At 46.6% G+C, this 24,344-nt stretch overlaps 1 protein-coding gene across 1 annotated transcript in view; it reads left to right on the top strand.

Moving 5' to 3' along the window:
- Nucleotides 1-24,344, top strand: part of LOC135806547 (voltage-dependent calcium channel subunit alpha-2/delta-1-like) — a 36,933-nt gene that overhangs the window by 2,359 nt on the left and 10,230 nt on the right. The window contains exons 2-13 of the mRNA XM_065320745.1: nucleotides 696-845; nucleotides 4,643-4,831; nucleotides 5,660-5,899; nucleotides 7,890-8,094; nucleotides 8,852-9,117; nucleotides 12,809-12,956; nucleotides 15,292-15,384; nucleotides 17,532-18,010; nucleotides 19,354-19,509; nucleotides 20,875-21,130; nucleotides 21,669-21,787; nucleotides 22,655-22,862. Coding sequence (XP_065176817.1) covers nucleotides 696-845; nucleotides 4,643-4,831; nucleotides 5,660-5,899; nucleotides 7,890-8,094; nucleotides 8,852-9,117; nucleotides 12,809-12,956; nucleotides 15,292-15,384; nucleotides 17,532-18,010; nucleotides 19,354-19,509; nucleotides 20,875-21,130; nucleotides 21,669-21,787; nucleotides 22,655-22,862 — 2,509 coding nt within the window. The remainder of the gene's footprint in view (nucleotides 1-695; nucleotides 846-4,642; nucleotides 4,832-5,659; nucleotides 5,900-7,889; nucleotides 8,095-8,851; nucleotides 9,118-12,808; nucleotides 12,957-15,291; nucleotides 15,385-17,531; nucleotides 18,011-19,353; nucleotides 19,510-20,874; nucleotides 21,131-21,668; nucleotides 21,788-22,654; nucleotides 22,863-24,344) is intronic.

Here is a 24,344-nt window from a genome sequence, read left to right as displayed (position 1 = left end):
GACTCAGCGTCCAAAAGACTACAACATATGGGCCAATCGCGGTCATTCGTGCTTTTATAAGAACGAAACGGCGCCTTTAGTGACATTTTGCATACAAATCCCCATCTAGTAGGGCGCAGTCACCCAGTTTCGGTGGAAGTGTGAGTTTCGGTGGAAGTGTGCGAGTTCGATTGGGAATAAAGGAGGAAGGGAGCGTCTCAGCTTCCTCGGACCAAGACCATTCGACTCAGCACCCGAAGACTTCAACTGGTGAAACTTTGATTCTAGGGTGTACTATGAAGAAAAAAAACTACAAAATCTAGCTGTCGAGATAGAATACTACGGGCCATCACGTTGATATGGGACGGAGCATTCTGAAATGTAATGCCTGCCTACCTGCTTATTTGCATAATTGTATTATTATCTCTTGTTGACACAAGTTCACAATGGCGGAAAACTCATCTCTTGTTGAGGTGCCTATTGTTGTGGTTTGGAAGACATGTTGGCTTTGTGACAAGTAACCAGGTGCGTACTCTGTGTGGGACACAGGAGCATGTGCATCCCTAAAGTCTTTCAACTTCCGTTCAGCGTGTAACTAGTTACATGTTTGGACCGAATAGCCTAGGGAGTGTAGCTCAGTGCCCTCTGTGAAGCCAGAATGTGCATCTCCCCCCCCCCCCCCCATGCCTCTTCATCTGTTACTCTCTTATCTGCAGTACCTTTCGGCGGCACGTCAGCTTTCAGCAAAGCTCCGTGAAGATTCCGGAAGATGTCGACCGCGTCTCAAGCGAACTGTATGACGTTGTGGACTGGAGTTCCAAGATTGACAGTGCATTGAAAGCTATGGAGACACGGCGCAATGCCAGGTAGAGTGACAGAGTGCTGCTGCTGCTGCTGCTGCTGATGATGATGATGATGATGATGATTTCATTTCCAGACATCAAACCTGTATTCATGTGCCTGTAGAATGTCGTGTTCTGAGAAAGCTGTAAAAGCTGTAAAAGCTGTAAAAGCTGTAAAAGCTGTAAAAGCTGTAAAAGCGGTGCAAACCCTGCCGGTGTCATTCTCATCACTTCCTTATACAGGTAGACTCCCTTTAATTCGAACCTCAAATTGCCAGGCCCTAACTTCTAATTATCCGGAACTTCTAATTATCCGAATGCAGCCCCATGCACTGATATGTATGTCAAAATGCTTGAAATCGCATGCTGAATACTTTTTGCACATTATTTTTTATTTGCATCAACGAAACATAGGTGGTCGTACCGTGTACCGGTCATGTACAACGGATACGCGTAACAGCAGTGGGATCATCAAAACACTGGATCGACACAAAATCATTTGACATTATTATCTTCATCTTCTACGTCTTCTACTTCTAGTGAAGAAGTTGTCAGCCACTGCAGCTTTCCTGAAACAATAGGGCTTGAAAGTGCTACGTCACTCCATAGCAATGGCATAGCAACAATTTGAAAAATTCGAAAACTGGATCCACCTGGATCCAGTATTTGTATGGATCCAAGCACATTTCAAGCGGTCTCACTCACAGCAAGGTGATGTTGCCAGTGAAACTGACTGATTTGGCTAGTGGGGGCGGGGTGACAACTGGTGGCGAAGTAAAAGTTGCACCTGCATACGACATGAGTGGGTTGCTATGCACCCACATACTGAGGCAATAGCAAAGTCACACCTTAGTGGATCCAAAATAGAAATCTGATGTCAATTTACTACTCCCAGGCCGTTTTTGACGTCATCACTTTCAAGCCCTATTTCAACGGAAAAGAACTGCGCTGCCTAATCCACGTCATGAAAGGCCGTCGGACAGCAGCACGTCGTTCCGAAGAACGGAAGTGAAGCATAGGCATAGACAATATTTACGACAATAGTGTTATTGTGCGCCAACATCTCCGTGCACGAGCTGGCGCGGCAAGAAAGGCCATCGAGATCCGCGAAGAGAGTCAGCTACCTGGAAGAAGTCGTCTTCAACAAAAGATGCAATTTGCCTCGCACGCGCTTGAACCAAATTTCGAGAGAAGGTGGGTTTCTTGGAACGCTATAGTCGATCCTGCAGCGGACCATCGATCGATTTTGAGCTACTCTTGGCTAGAGAAGAAGAAAAGAATGAACTTCGAATTACAAGGATAGCAACTCAACCTCACTTCGAAATAAGCGTTCAAAGAACATAGTCAATGTACTGTAAACAGCTCTTCTGTACGAAGACTGGGTTCGAATTATCCAACCGGCGCACTTTTCGTACTTCGAATTATGCATTCGATTTTGACTTGAAGTGACTTGCAGAAGATCGGTACGACGAAAAAGTTCGAATTACACGGAAGGTTCGAATTATACCGTATTCGAATTAGAGGGAGTCTACCTGTACAAACATGCACAGTAACACCTGACAAGACGACCACCTCTCCCACAGGACCACTACAACCGGGACCAGGGGTATGATCATTTCTGCTAATATGAACCTGGACAAGGGAAACACCTACTAGTATACACAGCGGCCACATTCTGAAGTTCTCGTTTGAGCGGTCGGCTAGGATAGGTTTCACTGTCATGTATACTTGTCATAGTGTTTGTGCCTTGCAGGTTTTCTTGTTTTCTTGTTTTCACATGTTTTCATGTAGAGTAAAACCTGTAACTAACAACCACCCCTTGGGGCCAGAGAAAGCGGTCTTTAGTGACAGGTGGTCCTTAGTTAGAGGTTTGCACCGCACAACCATATACGAATGTGAGATCGTCCGTGCCTGGCGAAGTGGTCTGTAGTACCAGGCTGGTCGCTAGTCACGGTGGTCTTTAGTTACAGGTTTTACTGTGCTGTAAATACAGGTGATGTTTGCCACGTAAAAACTAAATTTGTTTTCTGATTTTGCAAGGGGCTCCGATCGCAAACGTTGCGACGTGTTACGTGAAGTTTAGAGCATGGCCATAGTGCTCTGCAAATATTTCCTACCGTGAACTTGTTGGTTCTGAGAAATAGCGAAAATTAGTGACATAAATATTGAGCACTTTTCAGTATTATTATTTGAAATGAGTGCAGTTCAGATTTGCTTCCGCTGAGCTTGTTGCTAATACAATGCTTGCCAGAGAAATCCGACCACTCACTTGAGTTGCATAGCGGATGCGCGAACTAAACTGGATTGCTTTAGTTACCCTGTATATATGCCAATACTTTTAAAACCCACATCCGAAATCCGAAATCGAAATCTTTGTTCCCACGCTGTACAAGCGAACGTAAGTGAGAGAGAGAGGACGTTTTCAGACTGAGTTGGATCCTACCAAAAGACACTTGACCTTCTTGCAAAGTATTATAAATATCCTGATTAAGCCTTGCCTGGCTTGTATCTGCTATTCTCAATCTGCATACCGTAATGTCGTATATAAAAGCAGGTGCTTACGGCCGTATAAGCTGGGGTTCAAACTAGGGCTCAAACGGTTAGTCCGATTAACCGGTTGCAGACCGGTTACGAAGAATTAACCGATAAAGATAAGGGATACGCAGTAACTTTTCAGTCAATTTTTCAAGTATCAGGTCGTTGCAAAGTATGCACTTTCACAGGCTATCGCACGCGTACGCAATTTCCGGGCTGTCAACTCGGTCATATCTTATTCTGGTCTCTTGGTGTGAGAGTATGTATGAATGAGCATGCAAGAGAATGTACATGTGTGCGTTGTACTGAGTAGGGTACATTTTTTGAATGAGTATAGTCAAATATACGGTTAAAAAAGAGTACGCAGGATTGCTGTGGCTTATAAGTTATACCGTATTTTCCCCAATAAATGTACAGTACTTTTATTTTTTCAAAGGTGGTCAGACCTGTACTACTATAGGAGACTGTACTAGTATTGGAGACGTGTACATTTATTGTTTCTGGGAAGATTGATTGCCTGGGTTGGTTGGCAAACAACTCGTGATAATGATGCTGTAAGGCTGTAAATACACCCAACCATGGTAAGAATCAGTGTACAAAGATACAAATATGATGAACGGGTAAGAAAAACGAAGTAAGATGGACCCTGGTATCTGTACCCCACTAATCCATCACATCGTTCCGGCATGTACTATTATTAGAGACGTGTCCTTTCATATTTTCGATCCACACCCAACATGTACTACAATTGGGGGCGTACTAGTAATGGAGACGTGTACGTTTAATGGGGAAAATACGGTAACCGTTAAACCGACCGTTAGCTTAGCAGTTAACCGTTAGGGGTAAAACCGTGACCGTTTGAGCCCTAGTTCAAACCATGCTTCTATTCAAAACATGCTCCTACGTCAAAATCTTCAGTCTACACTGTACAGTGCACATTGTCATGCATGTAGTGTGCACATACATGTACTTGCACGTATGCTTCTAACGTTATTCAAATCGTGCTTCTGTGTCACGGCGCTCTTCAAAAAATCGGCTTCTATACGGGTCATGCTTTTATACGTGACACTACAGTTCGCATCATCATTATTTATTATTTTATCCTCTTTACGTATGTATGTGTGTGTGTGTGTGTGTGTGTGTGTGTGTGTGTGTGTGTGTGTGTGTGTGTGTGTGTGTGTGTGTGTGTGTGTGTGTGCGTGTGTGCGTGCGTGCATGCGTGTGTGCATGCGCGCGCACGTGTGTGTGTGTGTGTGCGTGTGTGCACGCGTGTCTATGTTCCTTAGGTGGGCTTACTTTGGTTCTGAAACTGGAATGTACCGAATTTACCCGGCCTTAGAGTGGCAGAATAACTTTGCTGGTTTTAGCGTGGACTATGATCCTCGCCTGCGGCCGTGGTACATAGCTGCAACTTCGGGCCCGAAAATTGTGGGCATCTTCCTTGACTGCAGTATGTCAATGGAGGAGAAGCAAAGGTCAGATTTATCGTATCACATTACCTCCAACTTCTTCTCTTCCAAGTCGATGTTCCCTGACCTTTTTTTGCTGGGCCCCTTTGCTTATAGTTGTGGAATGCACAGAAGACTCCTTCTTTCCTTTCCTCTGTTGTGTATGGATAAAAATCAGAGTTGAGCCTTAACCGTGAACGTCCCTTTTCCGGAGGCAACATTGTATACTTGTGCATTCACTTTAGTGCCCAACTTCAGGTATATATATTTATCTTCCTTGATGTCAGGTATACATGTAACTGCTGTAGCTGCATACCGGTATGTGACTTTGTACATGAAGTACAACAGTTCTTTGAAGTGTATCTGACAGTGTGTTTGAGGTATTTCCACACTACTCTTGTACCGATATGCAACTGAGTTACTCTTGTACCGATATGCAACTGAGTTACTCTGCTAGTTACTCTGCTAGTTACTCTGCTAGTTCAGCAGTGGCTGATGAACTACAGTGCTGGCAACTGAAATCCGACCCCCTGACCCCCTGATTCGGCCTGAGCGGTGCGCTCGCGTCGCAAAGACCCGGCATGGGCATTATGGGATTGTAACACTACGAAATAGAGGCCGCTAGAAAGTAAACACACTGCTCCGGGGTCGGATTTCAGTTGCCACCGGTTACCATCCCTGGCAACTTGTGCAATTCCATGCCGAGATGCAGTATTGTTCATTGCTAGGCGCATGCAGTACAGGCAGGCTACTGCTGATACTCATCTCGGAATTTTGTTGCTCACGATCCGCTGTCTTACTGTACTAGACAACCATAACGCTCTCTTCAACGATACCTGTGTGCATTTGCTGCAGGTGGGAGATGGCAAAGAAAGCTGTGAGTAGCATCTTGCATTCATTGTCTCGTGACGATCAGGTCAGTGTAGTATGTGCCCGTGGTGACAATGTGTCTCCTGGCGGACGTAGATTTCAGTATAATCCAGTAGTTCTTGGATGCCAGAAGGACAAGATGATGCGTGCAACTGCCTCCAACCGCATCAAGCTCTTGGAGGACCTGGACAGCCAAAACCCGATGGGCAGTGGAGTCAGCCATAGGTAGGGGCCTGGATGCTAGCAGTTTTCTGATATACATGTACTGGTGTACACTGCGTGCTGCGGCTTGTTTTCTACTTTGGGATAAACCAGTGGTCTGTTTGAGCATACTGGCACTGACTCCTTGCATGCTTGGCTAGTCTCACATTGAGTAGAAGTGTGTTACTGAAATATGTGTCTCATGGCGGCTGTTTTATATCCTAAGACTACACAAGCAAAGTGCTGTGATAACTCCTCTATTTAGCATTACAGTCATGGCACTGTTGTTCCTAGTTACTTTTAGCATATTTGTATTTTAGAGCTTCCAGTTCGAAGTAGCAATAGTGTATTAGTGTGCTGGGCCTAGCATCCTGCTGGAAACCTCTGAGTTTCTCGCAGGAGCGTTAAAGGGGAAGTTAAGGCAAAAAATAAAATTTCACCAGTTGTAGTCTTCAGGGTGCTGAGTCGAATGGTCTTGGTCCGAGAAAGCTGAGACGCTCCCTTCCTACTTGAATCCCAATCGAACTCGCGCACTTCCACCGAAAGTGGGTGACTGCGCCCTACTAGATGGGGATTTGTATGCAAAATGTCACTAAAAGCGCCATTTCGTTCTTATAAAAGCATGGATGACCGCGATTGGCCCATATGTTGTAGTCTTTTGGACGCTGAGTCGACTGGTTTTGGTCCGAAAAGGCTGCAATGCAGCGTTCCTCCTTTATTCCCAATCGAACATGGTTGAACAAGCGGTCACGTGCTCCTGCGTACACCAGTCACCTGGTCACCGTGCCTGCAGGGTACAACTTACTAGCCTGTTTGACCTTTTTTGGGTGCAGTCCTGTCACTCGAGTGGAACTCGAGTTGAACCTTGGTGTGAAAGTTGTCGCCTGCTGGCGTGGTGACCAGGTGATTTGGGCACTCAGGAGCACGTGGCCGCTTGTTCAACCATGTTCGATTGGGAATAAAGAAGGAACGCTGCATCGCAGCCTTTTCGGACCAAAACCAGTCGACTCAGCGTCCAAAAGACTACAACATGTGGGCCAATCGCGGTCATCCGTGCTTTTATAAGAACGAAATGGCGCTTTTAGTGACATTTTGCATACAAATCCCCATCTAGTAGGGCACAGTCACCCAGTTTCGGTGGAATTGCGCGAGTTCGATTGGGATTCAAGTGGGAACGGAGCGTCTCAGCTTTCTCGGACCAAGACTATTCGACTCAGTACCCCACTACAACTGGTGAAATTTTGATTTTAGCCTTAACTTACCCTTTAAAGATTCCCAGCATGGACTGGATTTATTTTGCATGCTTTATCTACTTTGGGTGTATGTGTGTGTGTGTGTGTGTGTGTGTGTGTGTGTGTGTGTGTGTGTGTGTGTGTGTGTGTGTGTGTGTGTGTGTGTGTGTGTGTGTGTGTGTGTGTGTGTGTGTGTGTGTGTGTGTGTGTGTGTGTGTGTGTGTGTGTGTGTGTGTGTGTGTGTGTGTGTGTGTGTGTGTGTGTGTGTGTGTGTGTGTGTGTGTGTGTGTGTGTGTGTGTGTGTGTGTGTGTGTGTGTGTGTGTGTGTGTGTGTGTGTGTGTGTGTGTGTGTGTGTGTGTGTGTGTGTGTGTGTGTGTGTGTGTGTGTGTGTGTGTGTGTGTGTGTGTGTGTGTGTGTGTGTGTATATGTGTGTATATGTGTGTATATGTGTGTATATGTGTGTATATGTGTGTGTATGTGTGTGTATGTGTGTATATGTGTGTATATGTGTGTATATGTGTGTATATGTGTGTATATGTGTGTGTGTGTATATGTATATGTGTGTATATGTGTGTATATGTATGTGTGTGTATATGTGTGTGTGTATATGTGTGTGTAAATGTGTGTGTATATGTGTGTGTGTATATGCAAGATTCCTTTTGAGTCTCTCTCCCCTCTCCCGGGGAGACCCACGTGACCAGTTTTGGCAGTGAGCAAGTACAAGTGTATATGTATATGTGTGTATATGTATGTGTGTGTATATGTGTGTGTGTGTGTTTAGAGCTGCTCTAGATACACTACTTAGCTTCTTTCCAGCAGCGTCGACCTGCCAGAAAGTCTTAATATTCGTGACGGACGGCAAGGATATGGATCCGGACGTATTCAAGAATGTCTGTTATGATAAGAACCGCGGCTCTTTTGGATGTGGTGCTTTAAAGACTGATTTTGCATCACTGTACAGTGCAGTCAACACTGCTCACACTACGGTAAGGGACTGTTATTTCACAAATTTTCGGTGTACTTTTATTTTCGGTGCTTTCAATACATCTGTATCCAGGGAATTTTCTAGAACCGCCCCAACCCCGGTTTTCAACCGGTTTTCGACCGGTTGAAATTGTTGGCGACCGGTTGAAAAGTTACAAATCAGTTCCAACCGCCCGCACTTTTCTGTGGGTGAATGGAGCTGTGAATGGTCAAACGCTTTTTTCTGGACGGATACTTCCAGCGAAGCCGTGTGGGCTGGTACTAGGGTCACGAGTTTGTACTCCAGCGCCAAGAAATCTGTTAAATTGCTGTCGAGTGCTATATTTGGGTTGTATTTTGAAAAAAATTCCGGGGCACCCCCCCCCCCCCCCCACTCTTCATTGGACCGTAACCGGTTGGAAATTCGTCCTAGAATACACCCTGGACCGTCACTATCATACCTAAAATTTCAATACACCGAACAAACACTAACACATACTTTTGAAGTATAAACCAATAGGGAACTGCTTCTCTGTACCTAAAATTTCTGTTCACCTAACCTGGCCTTTTGCCCTCATACCGAAAATATTGAGCACCGAAAAATTCTGAAATTAGAGTAGATGAGAACACAATGGTGACAGGTGTATAATGGAATCTCTCCACGCGTTGTGAATACCGTGTGCTCTCTGTCTTCAATGACGGCATTTGCTGCTCATGGCGTGGATTTGTTAGACACTTCCATTGATCTTTGACTGTTGTTGGCATTCATGTTGTGTGCAGAAATCAATTCATGTTGTGGGAATTGAGACCGGTATGGAGGGATCCACACTGCCAGGTACACTGGCTTGTAAGAATGAGGGTGTTTATATCCGGTTGAACTCAACAAGCAACATCCGCACCAGGCTTATGCCCTACTTCAGTTATCTCGCACGGCTTGCCAACACAGAGTCCGATGCCATACGCCCGACAGCGCCCTATGTAGATGCGTCTGGTCTAGGCCGCATCATCACACTCTCTCGAGCAGTTTACGATCCACACGATGCGCGGTATGTGTGATTCAATGGCGTGTGTGTTTGTGTTTGCTTAGTGATGTTTTACTCCTGCCATAAATAGTTTTGTGTGAAATCTGAACTTGTGCACTTGGCTTTTACTCTCGCGAAGCATTCTCAACGATAACATTCGTCATGTGTTTGTTCTTCGTGTCCACAAAGTGCGCACTTTAGCACACAAAGCACAGAAACAAATGGATAATCCGATGAGACCTTTCTAACGATTACTCACCATAATCTATACAGTAGTGATATGAGCAGCAGCAAACAAGTCCTCAGATCTACCTTTCTACAAGCTGGTCAAAGCAGGAACAAAAATAGGTGGTCAAAGCAGTAACAAAAATGTCACCTAAGCGAGTGCGAGTGGCACCAGCTACATAGTGAAACCATTGATAGTTGATACACGGCATAACATCATACAACATTGGCACTATGGTACTATGGTACTACGGTACTATGGTACTATGGTACTACAATGTCAAAACAGTGACAACATTTGCACATACGTCATCTGCACAGAAACACACACACACACGCGCGCGCACACAAACACACTCAGACTCAGACTCAGACATGCCCATCGCGGAAGCGATGATAGCGAACAGCTATGTCAGAATAGCAAGTTGTGCTGGGATTACACCATTCAACAGCTTGCAAGGCTGATGAATTGACTACCACTAATTTTAGCCTCGTCTACACTACATAGCTGATTGAAGTGTTTTTTTTCTGGCCAGTGAATTCCTATTTTTCTTTTTCACACACACACACACAAAGTAAAGCTAGGAGAATGAGAAAGAGAAATACGTGTGTGACCATAATCGTCAGGAATTGAACCCGCAACCTCTCGATTGGAAATCGACTGCACATACCACTGCACCATATGGGCACACACATACACACACACGCACCCACACACACACTTGTGCTTGTACTTGCTCACTGCCAAAACTGGTCACGTGGGTCTTCCCGGAAGAGGGGAGAGAGATTCAAAAGGAATCTTGGAAAGATGACTCAATTGGCTATTGAACCGCCCAACGGCCGACACCCCTTGAAATCCCCAAACTATGGGTGGACTTGGAAATGATCCCACTTATGGGTTTTGGTGCTCGATAGATTTGCACCATGTTATTAATTAATTGAGGAGCAAGAAAAGTGTTACCAAACAGTCTGAATGCCAAAGGAAAAGAGCGAAGAGAAAGAGAAAGAGAGAGAAAGAAAAAGCAATAAGGAGATCCGTAGATATGGTATGGTCCGCACAGGGACGTATGTGAGCAGGTACACTGAACCTGGGAGACGTATACAAATATGGGGTGCATAAATAAACTCTACTGTACGGGAAATGTGTACAAGTCAATCTGAGGGCATGCAAACCGAATGTACAACCATGACGAATAAGAGTCCTGCATGACGGTTGAGACTGCAAACTGACATTTTCCGGGGTTGATGACCAAACCATTGTCGGCAAGGCGTTGGAGGACTGCTCGGCAATTATTATGGGTTCTGTGGGATTCCATGTCCCTGCTGGGAACGAGAACATCATCCATGTACTTCAAAAAGAAGTAGAAAAAAGAAGTAGCCATTGCCACAATCCAGACCGCGTAGGACATCGTCCAAGAACCGTTGGAAAGTTTGAGCAGCATTGCGTAAACCAAATGGCATGCGCACAAACTCAAATAACCCAAATGGGGCAGTCACAGCTGTCTTGGGGACGTCCTCTGGTGCAACAGGTATCTGGTAGAATGCCTTCACCAAGTCCAGCTTCGTGAACACTGTGCATCCTTCCAGCGATGACGTAATGTCGTGGATATGAGGCACCGGGTATCTGTCCGGAACAGTAGCCTTGTTTAAAGCACGGTAGTCCCCGCATAGTCTCCAATCTCCATTCGGTTTTGGCACCATGTGGAGTGGGGTAGACCATTGCGACGAGGACGGACGAATAATACCGGAGTTTAGCATGTGCTGAAATGCAGCTCTGGCTGTGCGAAGGCGGTCAGGTGCCAGGCGACGTGGCTTAGCATGCACTGGCCGGCCAGAAGTCACGATAGGATGCGTCACCTGATGCTGAACAGGACGGTCAGGCTGAGTGCACGGTCGCGTGACATCGGAAAATTCAGCGAGAATTGCGGCAAAGTCCGCATTGTCAGCAGTAGGCAGGACACATGTCGGATCGCTGGATGCTGTGGCTATGGCTGATATTGTTAAACTGGTACTGTCATCCATTAGACGGTTGCCATTCAAGTCGACCAAAAGGTTGAAATGTGCCAAGAAATCGGCACCAATGATTGGACGTTGAACATCTGCAACAATAAATACCCATTGGAACTGACGCCGAAGACCTAGATCCACCGTCATGGAATGCTGACCATATGTGGCTATTCCACTGCCATTAGCTGTTTGGAGCCGGTATTCTGACTGGCGGTGCCTTTCAAGCGGTGTTGGTGGCACAACACTCACCTCCGCACCAGTGTCGATTAGATTGGCAGATTGGGACAGGCGATCCTTGACATGTAGGCGGCGACCAGTTGAGCAGCCAGCAACACTAATCGCCTCTAGTTGCTGGCGGGGGCGTTTCCCTGAAGATACGAGCAGGGAGCAAAGCATCTGTTGGCCCGCGTGCCAAACTTCCTGTGGTAACGGCGGAGCTGATTATTCGGTGTGCCAAGTTTGTCTTTAGTGCCAATTTTGCCAGTAGGCGGTGAGCTGGAACGAGAGGAGCGCTGACCATGTTGACGGAATTGCGGGCGACCACGTTGGGTCAAGGCATGGACGGTGCCAGACAATTCAGCCACTTGAGCGGAGAGGCTTTCCACGGCAGCATACAATTCCATACTGGGCTCAACAGAGCTAACTGCAGGTGGACGGGCAACTTCAACAGCCCGATCAGCCATCTCGGCTACAGCTTCCAAATCCAAACCTCCAGGCGCAGAGACAAGCACCATTTGCACATTGGATGGCAACCGCTGCACAAGTAGCTCTTTAAGAAAAGACGGATCAATGGGGAATCCCCACGGAGCTGGCAAAGGCGGCGGAGGAGTTGCGATGGCTTTTATCGCCAAGCTCTTCCTCAGTGAGCAATTGTCGCAAGCGCCATTGCTCTGAGGACTGCGTCCACTTTATCAACTCAGAACGCAGAGCAGTGTACGGATTTGTTGGCGGCCGGTTCATCAGAAGGTCCCGGACCTCAGCAGCAAACTCCGGGGCCAGTGAGGCAATCACGTGATCAAACTTTGTATCCTGCTGTGTTATCCCACGAATACGGAACAGAGATTCCGCTTGGCTAAACCAAACAATTGGTTCATTGGGCCAATACGGTAGTAACTTAAAGCTCACAGCTGAGACAGCAGCAGGAGCTGAAGTTGCATGTGGCAATACCGAGAATCTAGGTTGATGACTGGCAGCTGTGGTAGCAGATGTCGCAGTTGGAGTTGATTGTAAACCCCAGTGGGAGGAGTGCCACTCCACAACTGTTGATTTGAGCGGCCTCTTTCGATAGGAGTTGTCGCCATCTCGACCAATACTGTGGTTAAATAGGTAACTTAATCTAAAAAATAAAAATAAACGGACTATAGTATTCATCAAAGGCAACATGCACTGGATTTCCTCTCATCATATTTTAGCTTCAATGAAAATTGTGCTAGCTGTTGTATCTGTCTTGTTGACATGGCGTATGTGACTTTCTCTCCTCCAGGAAACTGCTTGGCGTCGTGGGAGTGGATGCAGTGCTGGATGATGTTGAGAATACACTACTGGATGACCAGTTTGGCCTTTCCTATGCATTCCTCATTGACACAGAGGGAAGAGCTATCATTCATCCACGCCTAAAGCCAAGTTCAGAGGTATGTCGTACTGCACGCGGTGTGTCCCCTGCATCCAGTGTATCCAGTGCATCCAGTGTGTCCAGTATGTACAGTGTATCCAGTATGTACAGTGTATCCAGTGTGTCCAGTGTATCCAGTGTATCCAGTGTGTCCAGTGTATCCAGTGTGTCCAGTGTGTCCAGTGTATCCAGTGTGTCCAGTGTGTCCAGTGTGTCCAGTGTGTCCAGTGTGTCCAGTGTATCCAGTGTATCCAGTGTGTCCAGTGTATCCAGTGTATCCAGTGTGTCCAGTGTATCCAGTGTGTCCAGTGTATCCAGTGTGTCCAGTGTATCCAGTGTATCCAGTGCATCCAGTGTGTCCAGTGTGTCCAGTGTATCCAGTGTGTCCAGTGTGTCCAGTGTGTCCAGTGTGTCCAGTGTGTCCAGTGTATCCAGTGTGTCCAGTGTGTACAGTGTATCCAGTGTATCCAGTGTGTCCAGTGTATCCAGTGTGTCCAGTGTGTCCAGTGTGTCCAGTGCATCCAGTGTGTCCAGTGTGTCCAGTGTGTCCAGTGTGTCCAGTGTGTCCAGTGTGTCCAGTGTGTACAGTGTATCCAGTGTGTCCAGTGTGTCCAGTGTGTACAGTGTGTCCAGTGTATCCAGTGTGTCCAGTGTGTCCAGTGTGTCCAGTGTATCCAGTGTGTCCAGTGTGTCCAGTGTGTCCAGTGTATCCAGTGTGTCCAGTGTGTACAGTGTATCCAGTGTGTCCAGTGTATCCAGTGTGTCCAGTGTGTCCAGTGTGTCCAGTGCATTCAGTGTGTCCAGTGTGTCCAGTGTGTCCAGTGTATCCAGTGTGTCCAGTGTATCCAGTGTGTCCAGTGTGTACAGTGTGTACAGTGTGTCCAGTGTATCCAGTGTGTCCAGTGTATCCAGTGCTTTCAAGTACATGTACAGTACCTCAAGACATCCTTGACTTCCTGTTTCCTTAGTGACTTCGAAGTAGAGAACACTGGAGTTTGTCTGGGCCAGTTAGAGAACACTGGAGTTTATCTGGGCCAGTTGCATTGAGCTGGTTGGTTTGTTTGATTGATAGCCTTTTCTGAGAGCCTTGAACTCAGTCATGGAATGCTAGGTAATATGTTATAGGCTACTCATACTACGTTACAATACGCGTCACGTTTTGGAATACGACGTACTGGTAGACGTCGTTTCCATGCAGGTGCATTCACACAGGCACGCACACGCTGCTCGTACAGCTGTGTGTACAGGTTCTTTCGGACACAAACTGCTGGGAACGACAGAACGAAACTCGGTACAGGGGTCTGGATACGTCGTCTACGTTTTCGTATCAGGAGTACGATTTTCCCGCCACGTTCCATGTTGTCATGGCTATCCGGACGAAAACGTCACGTACATCACGTTTTGGGCGTAGTGTGAATAGCCCATTACAATGTGAATGTATGCTGCCTAAGTATGTATGTTGTACTTAGTCCGCGTCATCGATATTGTCGCTTATCTTTCAGCTTTGTTTATATGTCGCCATTGCTTACTTGGCAGCCCATTTCATGCCAATTTTGGTTAGTAAGTTAGTTTAGCTAGAGTTCGAGTGGATTTCGAGAGCGACGGGTGGGTGATTCTAATTGATACAGCGCCGCATCAAATATATAATATCTTGTTACGCTGTGCAGGCAAGAGCAGCGCAAGCCACAGGAAAGTAATGCGCTACTCGGAATCAGCTCCATTTTGCTGAACGGCCGAGATGGCTCACCTCAGGGATAGCTCGTCAAGATGAGATCTCAGCTTCCTTACCTCCAACTCAGCGCTCGGAGTATCCAGCGCACCGTGGAGATTTGCAAGTACTGTACACGTCGTCGACGTCGTTCAAAATAAAATCTTGCAAAGAAAGGCGTCTGATTTGAACCACACAGGCTGTCGTACTGCCCATGCAAAGTCCTATAGAGAAGGCGACCATCACGATCGACTTCGGTTTAGATAATAGCCAGGCAGCGGAAAGGTAGAGAGATGAGCTTGCAAAAGCAAGAGAGTCGATGACGAGCAAAACATATTTGTCACCAGCGTCGAGAGCAGCGACGAGGAGGACCGAAAAAAGTAGGAGCCCTTCCTTGGACAATAGATTCCTTACAGCTAGTTGTCATTCTATACCTTACCGTCCATCGTACCAAGTTTTATCACTTCAAGTGCACGCGTTCATGTCCAAAGTCTAAGTTCAAATTGTCGAAAGATAAGCGACAATATTGCTGACGCGGACCAAGTACATGTATGTTGCACGGTGGTACCAGTAGCTTTGCATTGCTATTCTAAGTATTCTTACTCCATTGTGTACTCGTGTGCCTATGTCGATATGTGATCACCAGCTGGTCGATGATCCTGTATACCCGCACATATCCAAATTGGAATTACACAACGGCAAGCCCAGTGCATTCTCTGAAACAAATGGCGTGTTGGCGGTAAGTGTACATTGTCTAGGCAGCGTGTTATGTTAGTCTGGACTGTCCAGTCAAAGACAACAAGGCAGTACATGCACATGTAGTAGAAAGGAACATAACCAGTTCACAGCCACAAAAACGGATTCGTTGTGATAGAAACATATTTCACTTCATCACCGGCCAGATAGAGGCCCAGGCGAGGAGTGATGTCGCTGTAGTAGCTAACTGCCTAAGGTAGGGAGCAACTAGATTGACTTAACCAAATGGTAGCTGACTTGTCGAAAAGCAGTAACTAATTTAGAGAACTATAGCGAATACTAACAAGTGCAAGGAGTTCAGTACCTAAGCTAGTTACCCTGAAAGCCCAACTTGACCAGACAGTTGTTTGTTCGCAGTAGGGGTGAAACGATTAGTTCGAATATTCGAGTATTCGTTTGAAAATTTCAAACGAGCGAGTATTCGAAATTTTGCACTCAATCGGGTTTTTTTTTGGAAGTATTGGCATTCTATTTTTAAAAAGCTTTTGTTGCACTGCTCGTCCACTGGCATGGGTATGCATGCATTATGCATGCATTATGCATGTCTTTGAGTCAGTATTTTATGACTTGGACGATGCGATCACCACGACGAGTAACGGTAGTTAGTTATGAGATATGAAAATACTGATGAAAATCATTACTTTACACTCTGGACAAGACGTTGGCGACTTTTGTTCAATGTTCACAGATAATTTCTTCCGAATTGGTCGAGAACTCACAAATCTAGCTCTTTTGAATTTTAGCAAAATACTCGAAATAATCGGATACTCGATCGAATATTACAAATGAGTGATCGATTGGTCAAAATAGATACTCGTTTCACCCCTAGTTCGCAGCCATACTTGATGACCATGTGGATGATGAGCTTAGACCCGTACTACAGGTGTGGCCAAAGAAATCCAACCCACGTGCCGAAATCAGCGCCAAGGCGTGTGCGACCCTCGAATGGGTTCTGGACCGTGCATGAAATGGAAGCGCAGCGCTAATTTTGACTCGCGGGTCGGATTTCTTCGGCCCTGTGGATTTCTCCTCTTGGAAGTTCACACCAAGACAGGTAGGGGATTCCCGAGCATCCCATCCCAAAGGGACCATTCAAACAGCAGTTCGATTATCTGCAAGCCTAGTTTTGCCTAGAAAGACAGAAAGGGGCTCCATATGCTGGATATCTTTCCTTGACCAAAGGGCTCTCTGCTATTCTCAACTTAGACCCATTGGGCATCTCGCAACATTCGCTCCATTGGAACACCATACCATTCCCTGTTGCTTACCGCCTCGTCTGCTACAGAGCTATGAAGATTGAAAAATCAACAGACGCAATGACAAAGCCATTTGTAATTCCGATGAGTTTGTTTGTGTCATTACGGCTCAAATCATGCAAGAAATGAAGATTTGAGAGAAGTACGCGTCTCTTAGTGGTGCCAAAGGCCTTATCAGAATTACAAGCGGCTTTGCTTCTGCGTGTGTTGATGTCTTCTTCCAGCTAATTCTCTCTCTATTGAAGATTAAGATGCTAAAATAAGACTGTAGAGTACCTTAGATCCGTCTCTGGCTGGTTTTCTAAATGTGAACTGATCTCAGCGAATGTATCAAGAATATGGTGTTGAACTGGTGTATGCACTGCTGTACGTATGCACTCCTGTACGTATGCACTGCTGTACCTAGCACACGTCCCAGTGCACGTGCTCCAGTAAATGGAACTGTGCATATTGCAGCACAGCAAGTCTGACGTTTGTGTGTTTTTGTACATCGTACATCGTACTGTGCTTGACACCCTTGATACAATTCTTGCTGGTTACAAAACAAGTTGGAAGCGACACAGCATGGGGGCGGATCAACAATGCTTTGCGGTATTTGCGTACGCTTCCAGCATACTTTACCTGCTTCCATGATAGCTGCCTTCAATTCCTTCTTGGCAACTAGCACCCTTTAAGAAAGCCATTGAGCTGCTGGGTCCACCTAAGTAAAATAAAATATATATCACAACTGCTAATACCCCCTGGTAAATCGGGAATTTGATTGCAGAGATGTGGCATATACACATCAGTGCTGTTTGTGTGTGTTTGTGTGTTTGTGTGTGTGTGTGTGTGTGTTTGTGTGTGTGTGTTTGTGTTTGTGTTACGCCCTTCACAGAACATGGTTGCTCAGAAAACCGGTCAACGGACAGTGACAGGTCCGCGTGCACAGCAGCGCGGTGCTTTGCAGGATGGTCTTGTGTGGGTTGACAGCGTCCAGTTCACGTATCACTACACCGCAGTCAAATCAACGCAATATTCGTTTGCCTTTGTTGTTACCAAGGACGACGCAAGCCAGGTCACGTTAAACCAGCTGTCCTACACCGCAGGACAAGCCCGCAATTACTACCATGAGGTCAGTAAGTATGACAGCGCCAACAGAACCACCATTGGCTACACGACCAATAGCAACAACTACAATAACCTGGCGGTCGCACTGACAGCGTCAACGTTCAAATTGGCAGGACAAGCCTTCTGCGATCCAACTCGGTATCTGTTGTCGGATGAGCCTAACTCAACTCTTGTTGATAGCTACTACAACAGTGGTGCCATGCTGGCTGCCTGCGATGCTGGTGGAATATTCCAACCAGAGACCAGGTATGGTGCACGTACCATGTGATGTACTTGTCACTGTGTGGGTGTGTGCGCACGCACACATGTGTGCGTGTGTATGTGTGTGTCCGTGTGTGGGTGTACGCATGCGTGTGTGAGTGTGTGTGTGTGCGTGTATGTGCGCACGCATGTGTGTGTGTGTGTATGTGTGTGTGTGTGTGCGCGTGCATGTGTGTGTGTGTGTGTGTGTGTGTGTGTGTGTGTGTGTGTGTGTGTGTGTGTGTGTGTGTGTGTGCCTTCGAAGCGATGACTTCCAGCTTCATCACATGCGCAAGCAGCTGGGGCCTGACGGTCAGTGTGAGAAAGACCAAGGGTATGGCTGTGGGTGAGTCTGCTGATCGCCGTGACGTTGTTGTTGGAGCAGACACGATTGAGGTGGTGGACCAATTCACCTACCTTGGCAGTGTGCTCTCCTCGGATGGTCTTGCCTGTGCTGATGTCCGCTCTCGCCTTGCGAAAGCCTCAGCTGTGTTCGGAGCCCTCAAAGCTCCTGTCTTTGATAACCAGACCCTGTCGCTTCGCAGCAAGAGGCGTGTCTATGAGGCTGTCGTCCTCACGACCCTCTTGTATGGTGCGGAGACGTGGACCACCAAGGCAGGCCACCTCCAGAAGCTAAACACGTTTCACCATCAGTGTGTTCGGTTCATTGTGGGTATCGGTCGTCGTCAACAGTGGGATGATCGGATCTCAACGGCCACATTAGCAGCTACATTCGGTGTTGACCCTGATATCACCCGCATCATCCGTCGCCACCGGCTTCGTTGGCTGGGTCACGTCGGCAGGATGGACGACTCACGCGCACCGAAGCAATTGCTGTTCGGCGAGCTGCCTGCCCCCCGTCCTCGTCACGGCCCGAAGAAGAGGTGGCAAGATGTGGTATCGACTGACCTGGCGGACCTCGGCGTGACCACCTGGCTTGAGAGTTGCCAAGATCGTCCCGGCTGGAGACGAGTTGCGAGTAGCACCCCACCGCCACGGCCCGCTCCTGATCCTCTTCTATGTGTCTGTGGACGCCCATTTCGTCGACCAGGAGACCTGTAACGATATGCCAAGTTCTGCGCTCGTGTTCTCACTTGAACTTTCCGACATTCGCTATCATTGCGTACGCAATGGGCAAGATCAAGGTCAAGGTGTGTGTGTGTGTGTGTGTGTGGAATATGAGTAGTAGAAGTAGTATGTATAGCGTATATCACTGGTTCTGGTATAGGATCATGAACACAATGACAAGTTTGAATTTATCACCTCACTCATCCTGTCTGCTCTTCTTTCAAGATGATCATCCCTCGGACTGTTTGTTTTGGACACCCACTCTTGTGCATGCACTTCAGATCAACAGTCTGGATAACCCAGCCCATCGAAGCCACTTGGAGGGCCCGTTCAGCAGCCGTATCTGATGAGATTGTTTGGACTTACTTTGGCTCTGCGAATGGAGTATGGAGGAGTTTCCCAGGATCTAGGTCTACACGCAACTATGACCCCACCAGGTAAGCGTGTACCTGTTGATAGTTTAGTTGTACTGGTATCACCACAGCACATGAGTCACAAATCAAAGGAAATACGAAGTCCAGAGGATGAATAACCTATAGTCCATTTCAAAAAGATTAGCAATCAGGTTTTGGTCTTAAAAAGTATGAAGATAAGGGAAATTTGGACAACAAAGTACATAGAATGGCTTGTTAGGACACGGCAAATTGTTCTGTGAAGGTTTCGGAACAATTGGACCAACCGTTAAGGAGTTAGAATTTCGGCCAGGTTTCCGGCCTTTCCCCATGGTTTACAATTTGCCCTGGATGTCAGTATCGATATTTTATCAAAACCCACGATTTATCCGTTCCTTTTTGGTCTTGTGGTTATGAATGCTGTCTGCTGACCATGAAGTTGTGAGTTCAAATCCCAAACTATCTTCAAGTCATACTTTTTTTTCATTGTTTTAGTGATCACGCTGGTACAAAAAGTACAAGCCAAAGAAGGTGGCTGCGCCAAACGACTTGGTGTTGTTGGAGCTCGTGTTTCCTGCCGAACTTACTGACACTTAACTGGTTCACGCCATGTGAACACACCCACAACACTGAAACGGTGTGAGTGAACACGGAAGTCATTGCGCTGTAGCTACGTGTTGTTGAATACAACGCCACATCGATCGATCGATTTCTCTTTGAGAATTATTTTAGTATTTCAAGATCGCCAATTTATTTGAATTTAGGAGTCAACGCCGTCTTCTATCAGCTTTCACAGGCGTCTGCTTTTCTCAAAATGTCGTCGAAGTCACACGGATAGCTTTGCCAAATCATGGCCTTGGGAATGAGTCTGTGTCGATGTCGTCGAAGTCACATCGTGAGAGTAAATTGCATCGCAGCTCAAAGAAATTGGGCACGAAACGAATTGGGACCCATCCCGCTCGTCAACATTTACCACACTTTCGACATGTCCTCTCTGACTCCATATCGATACGAGGAAGAACTCGTTTGTTGTAAACCAGACGTACATGTACCGACGTGAGTGAGCTGTCATTTTTCATGCTTTCGTGCGGATTATTTCTTCGAGTTCACAGTGCGTTTTTCCAGCCAGCTCTCGAGCGCGCATACGGTAAGACGGCAAACTCCCCGGGCGATCGCCAGGATTGCTAATCTTTTTGAAACTGACTGTAAGTACAACATTAATGTAGGAACTTAGACCGTGACAAGGACAAGGACTGGACAAGTACATTGTACATTGACCTGCGCGGTGGAAGAAGAGAGAAAGAAAGAACTTTCTCGATTGACTTTTTGTGGACATTTTGTTGTTGTCGTCGTCATTATCGTCGTCGTCATTATTGTTGTTCTTCTTCTTCTCCTTGTTCTTTCTTGTAGGCGTCCCTGGTACCACCGTGCACTGGCAAACCCACCATCTCAGTACGCCACTTCATCTGTGTATTTGGATGCCGGTGGCATTGGCAAAGTAGTGACAGTAGCTCAGACCATATTCCAGACTCGCTCTGTTCCCTCAGGTACTGGCTTGTGTACTGCAGCTACTGGAAGAGCTGGCAACTGTGCGTGCTCAAATCATGCTCAATGCCAGTCTTTGTACTGCTATGGTACACCAAGCATGATGTGTGCCAATCCAACGGTAGGTGTGCTTTTTCTTCGGGATGTGATCAGAATCATTGTATTTGTTTGTAAGCATCAACGCAACTCTCACGCACCAGTAAAGTCTTTCAATTTCAAACATTGCTCACTCAATGATTGACAGTGTTCTCTGTGCTGCAGTATTCTCATCGAACATCAACAACAGTCCAGGTCATGTAGTTTGTAGTGTGGAGGCTTACCAGTGCAATTCATTGATGGTACTGCAGCACAGAGTCCCCACAGAGTCCCCTGGGTGTGCAAATAATGTGTTAGTTAGTTTCCTGGAGTGTTGTTTGATTTTGAGCAATTTCCCTTCAGTTCATCTCTGATTGGCAGGCTGCAACATAGCTCACAATCAGTATAATTATGCTGCTTATGCGTAGCAAGTCAAAAGCAGTTGTGAGGTCTTCACCCACCATTATAACAAGTTTGGTGCCATAACACGTTCGACCTGAATCCACAAATGTTTACTGTGTTCCTGGCTGCCATCATCACAATCATCAGTCATGTGACTCATCTGCTTGCTCTGCTAAACCTAGGTTGCTGGAGTAGGGGCTATTGATTTCCGCTACACTCAGTTTGCTGGCTTCATGGAGACAGCTCTAGATGTCGCTGGCATCAGTGCATCCGACAGCTGTAGTACGGGTACTGGAGTCAGGTGAGGTCAGCTATGGGTTAGCAATGGGGTTACCTCTGGGTTAGCAATGGGGTTACCTCTGGGTTAGCAATGGGTTACCTCTGGGTTAGCAATGGGGTTACCTCTGGGTTAGCAATGGGTTACCTCTGGGTTAGCAATGGGGTTACCTCTGGGTTAGCAATGGGTTACCTCTGGGTTAGCAATGGGTTACCTCTGGGTTAGCAATGGGTTACCTCTGGGTTAGCAATGGGTTACGTCTGGGTTAACTAAAGGTATTCTGTACTGGTGTTAGCTGGGCTGTAGAATTAGACAGTACATGTATATCTATTTGCATTATTCCATATTCAAATTATCCGGATTCCACCAGTACTGCTATCTGTTCAAAGTATATGAACACCAATCCGGAGAACTTCAGTACATCAAGTTAATCTCCGGAGAATAGCCCACTCTCTAACAACCTTCAGATTCAGTTTTACTTTTGGACAAAATTTGAAGATGTTTTTATGAAATATCCGTCAAAAATTCAAATTTTATCTCCATCTTGCCGATGAACTCACCAATGCAGTCAAAAATGCTCCCAAGAAAGTTGTGCTGCCCCAACCACTTTTTAACTTGATTTACTAGTAAGTTCATCGACGTCAGCTCTGTTAACTTGACTTGAGTATGTGGTGTTGCTTGTGGCGTCATTGCTCGGCTGAAGCTAGCTCACTTTTACATGTTCGGCTTAGTACCTTATTCATTCCTACTTTCAAAAAAAATTGGACAATGGCTGCTTGTAAGATTACTTTCACGCCAAGGTCCACTGCACCTTGTCCCTACTGTAGGGCCTAATAGTGTACTAATACTGTACTTTGTCACATTCTGTCATCTCTTTGCTCTGCTGTTCAGCTGTCTATTGGTGAACGATGCAGCCGAGGTGGTCTATGATAAAAGCTTTGCCGCAGCAGCTGATGGTGATCCGCGCAGCTATGAGAATGTACCATTGGGCTACTTGCAGGGTGCTGTCATGCTGGACTTAGTTGATCAAGGTGTGTTCAATCGATTCAGCTTTGCCAACCTACAAGGCACCTGTGGAATTTCTCCATATGCACCACGGGTATGTACAGATAGTTCCTATGCTAGCTACATAGGTAAACATAGTGTTGTGTGCGTCGAACGTCCCTTGCAGGGGTAATCAGGAAGCATGGCATCACTGGCATAACAACTAAAGGGGAAAAATTAAAAAAATGTGTGGCCCACACGCACACACATACACACACACACGCGCACACACACACACACACACACACACACACACACACACACACACACACACACACACACACACACACACACACACACACACAGGTGTTAGTGTTCAGCTTTTTTTACACTGAAGTCCAGTGGAATGTTCTGAGTTTGCCTTGTCCCACGGTTTCTTTCCATGTGTAGTAGAAGCCCGACGGTATACAACTAAACCAGCAGCTTCATTACGTTGACGATATGCATATTTACCACAGACATAGGGCGGTTGGTTTATGACATGCCCGGGAACTAGTAGAGTGTACAGTCAGACCTCGCTTAACCGCACACAACCGTTTTCCACAAAAATATTCGGATAGGCGAGGGAACCGGATAATCGAACACACAAACTGTATGTGTACATGACATATGCTGTAAATCGGTAACCAGCGATTTTCTTCCGGATGGCGAGGGATCCGGATAAAAGAGGACCGGATAAAAGAGGACGGGATAAGCGAGGTCTGACTGTAGTAGAACACGCTACCGGGAACCTAGGCTAAATCCACCAAATTCATCACGAAACAGTATTAAAGGGGAAGTTAAGGCAAAAATTAAAATTTCACCAGTTGTAGTCTTCGGGGTGCTGAGTCGAATGGTCTTGGTCCGAGGAAGCTGAGACGCTCCCTTCCTACGTGAATCCCAATCGAACTCGCGCACTTCCACCGAAACTGGGTGACTGCGCCCTACTAGATGGGGATTTGTATGCAAAATGTCACTAAAAGCGCCATTTCGTTCTTATAAAAGCATGGATGACCGCGATTGGCCCATATGTTGTAGTCTTTTGGACGCTGAGTCGATTGGTTTTGGTCCGAAAAGGCTGCGATGCAGCGTTCCTCCTTTATTCCCAATCGAACATGGTTGAACAAGCGGTCACGTGCTCCTGCGTACGCCAGTCACCTGGTCACCGTGCCTGCAGGGTACAACTTACTAGCCTGTTTGACCTTTTTTGGGTGCAATCCTGTCACTCGAGTTGAACTCGAGTTGAACCTTGGTGTGAAAGTTCTCGCCTGCTGGCGTGGTGACCAGGTGATTTGGGCACCCAGGAGCACGTGACCGCTTGTTCAACCATGTTCGATTGGGAATAAAGGAGGAACGCTGCATCGCAGCCTTTTCGGACCAAAACCAGTCGACTCAGCGTCCAAAAGACTACAACATATGGGCCAGTCGCGGTCATCCGTGCTTTTATAAGAACGAAATGGCGCTTTTACTGACATTTTGCATACAAATCCCCATCTAGTAGGGCGCAGTCACCCAGTTTCGGTGGAAGTGCGCGAGTTCGATTGGGATTCAAGTAGGA

Source organism: Sycon ciliatum, chromosome 1 (assembly GCF_964019385.1).
Source record: "Sycon ciliatum chromosome 1, ocSycCili1.1, whole genome shotgun sequence".
Lineage (NCBI taxonomy): Eukaryota > Metazoa > Porifera > Calcarea > Leucosolenida > Sycettidae > Sycon > Sycon ciliatum.
This window is presented reverse-complemented; position numbering and strand designations above follow the sequence as displayed.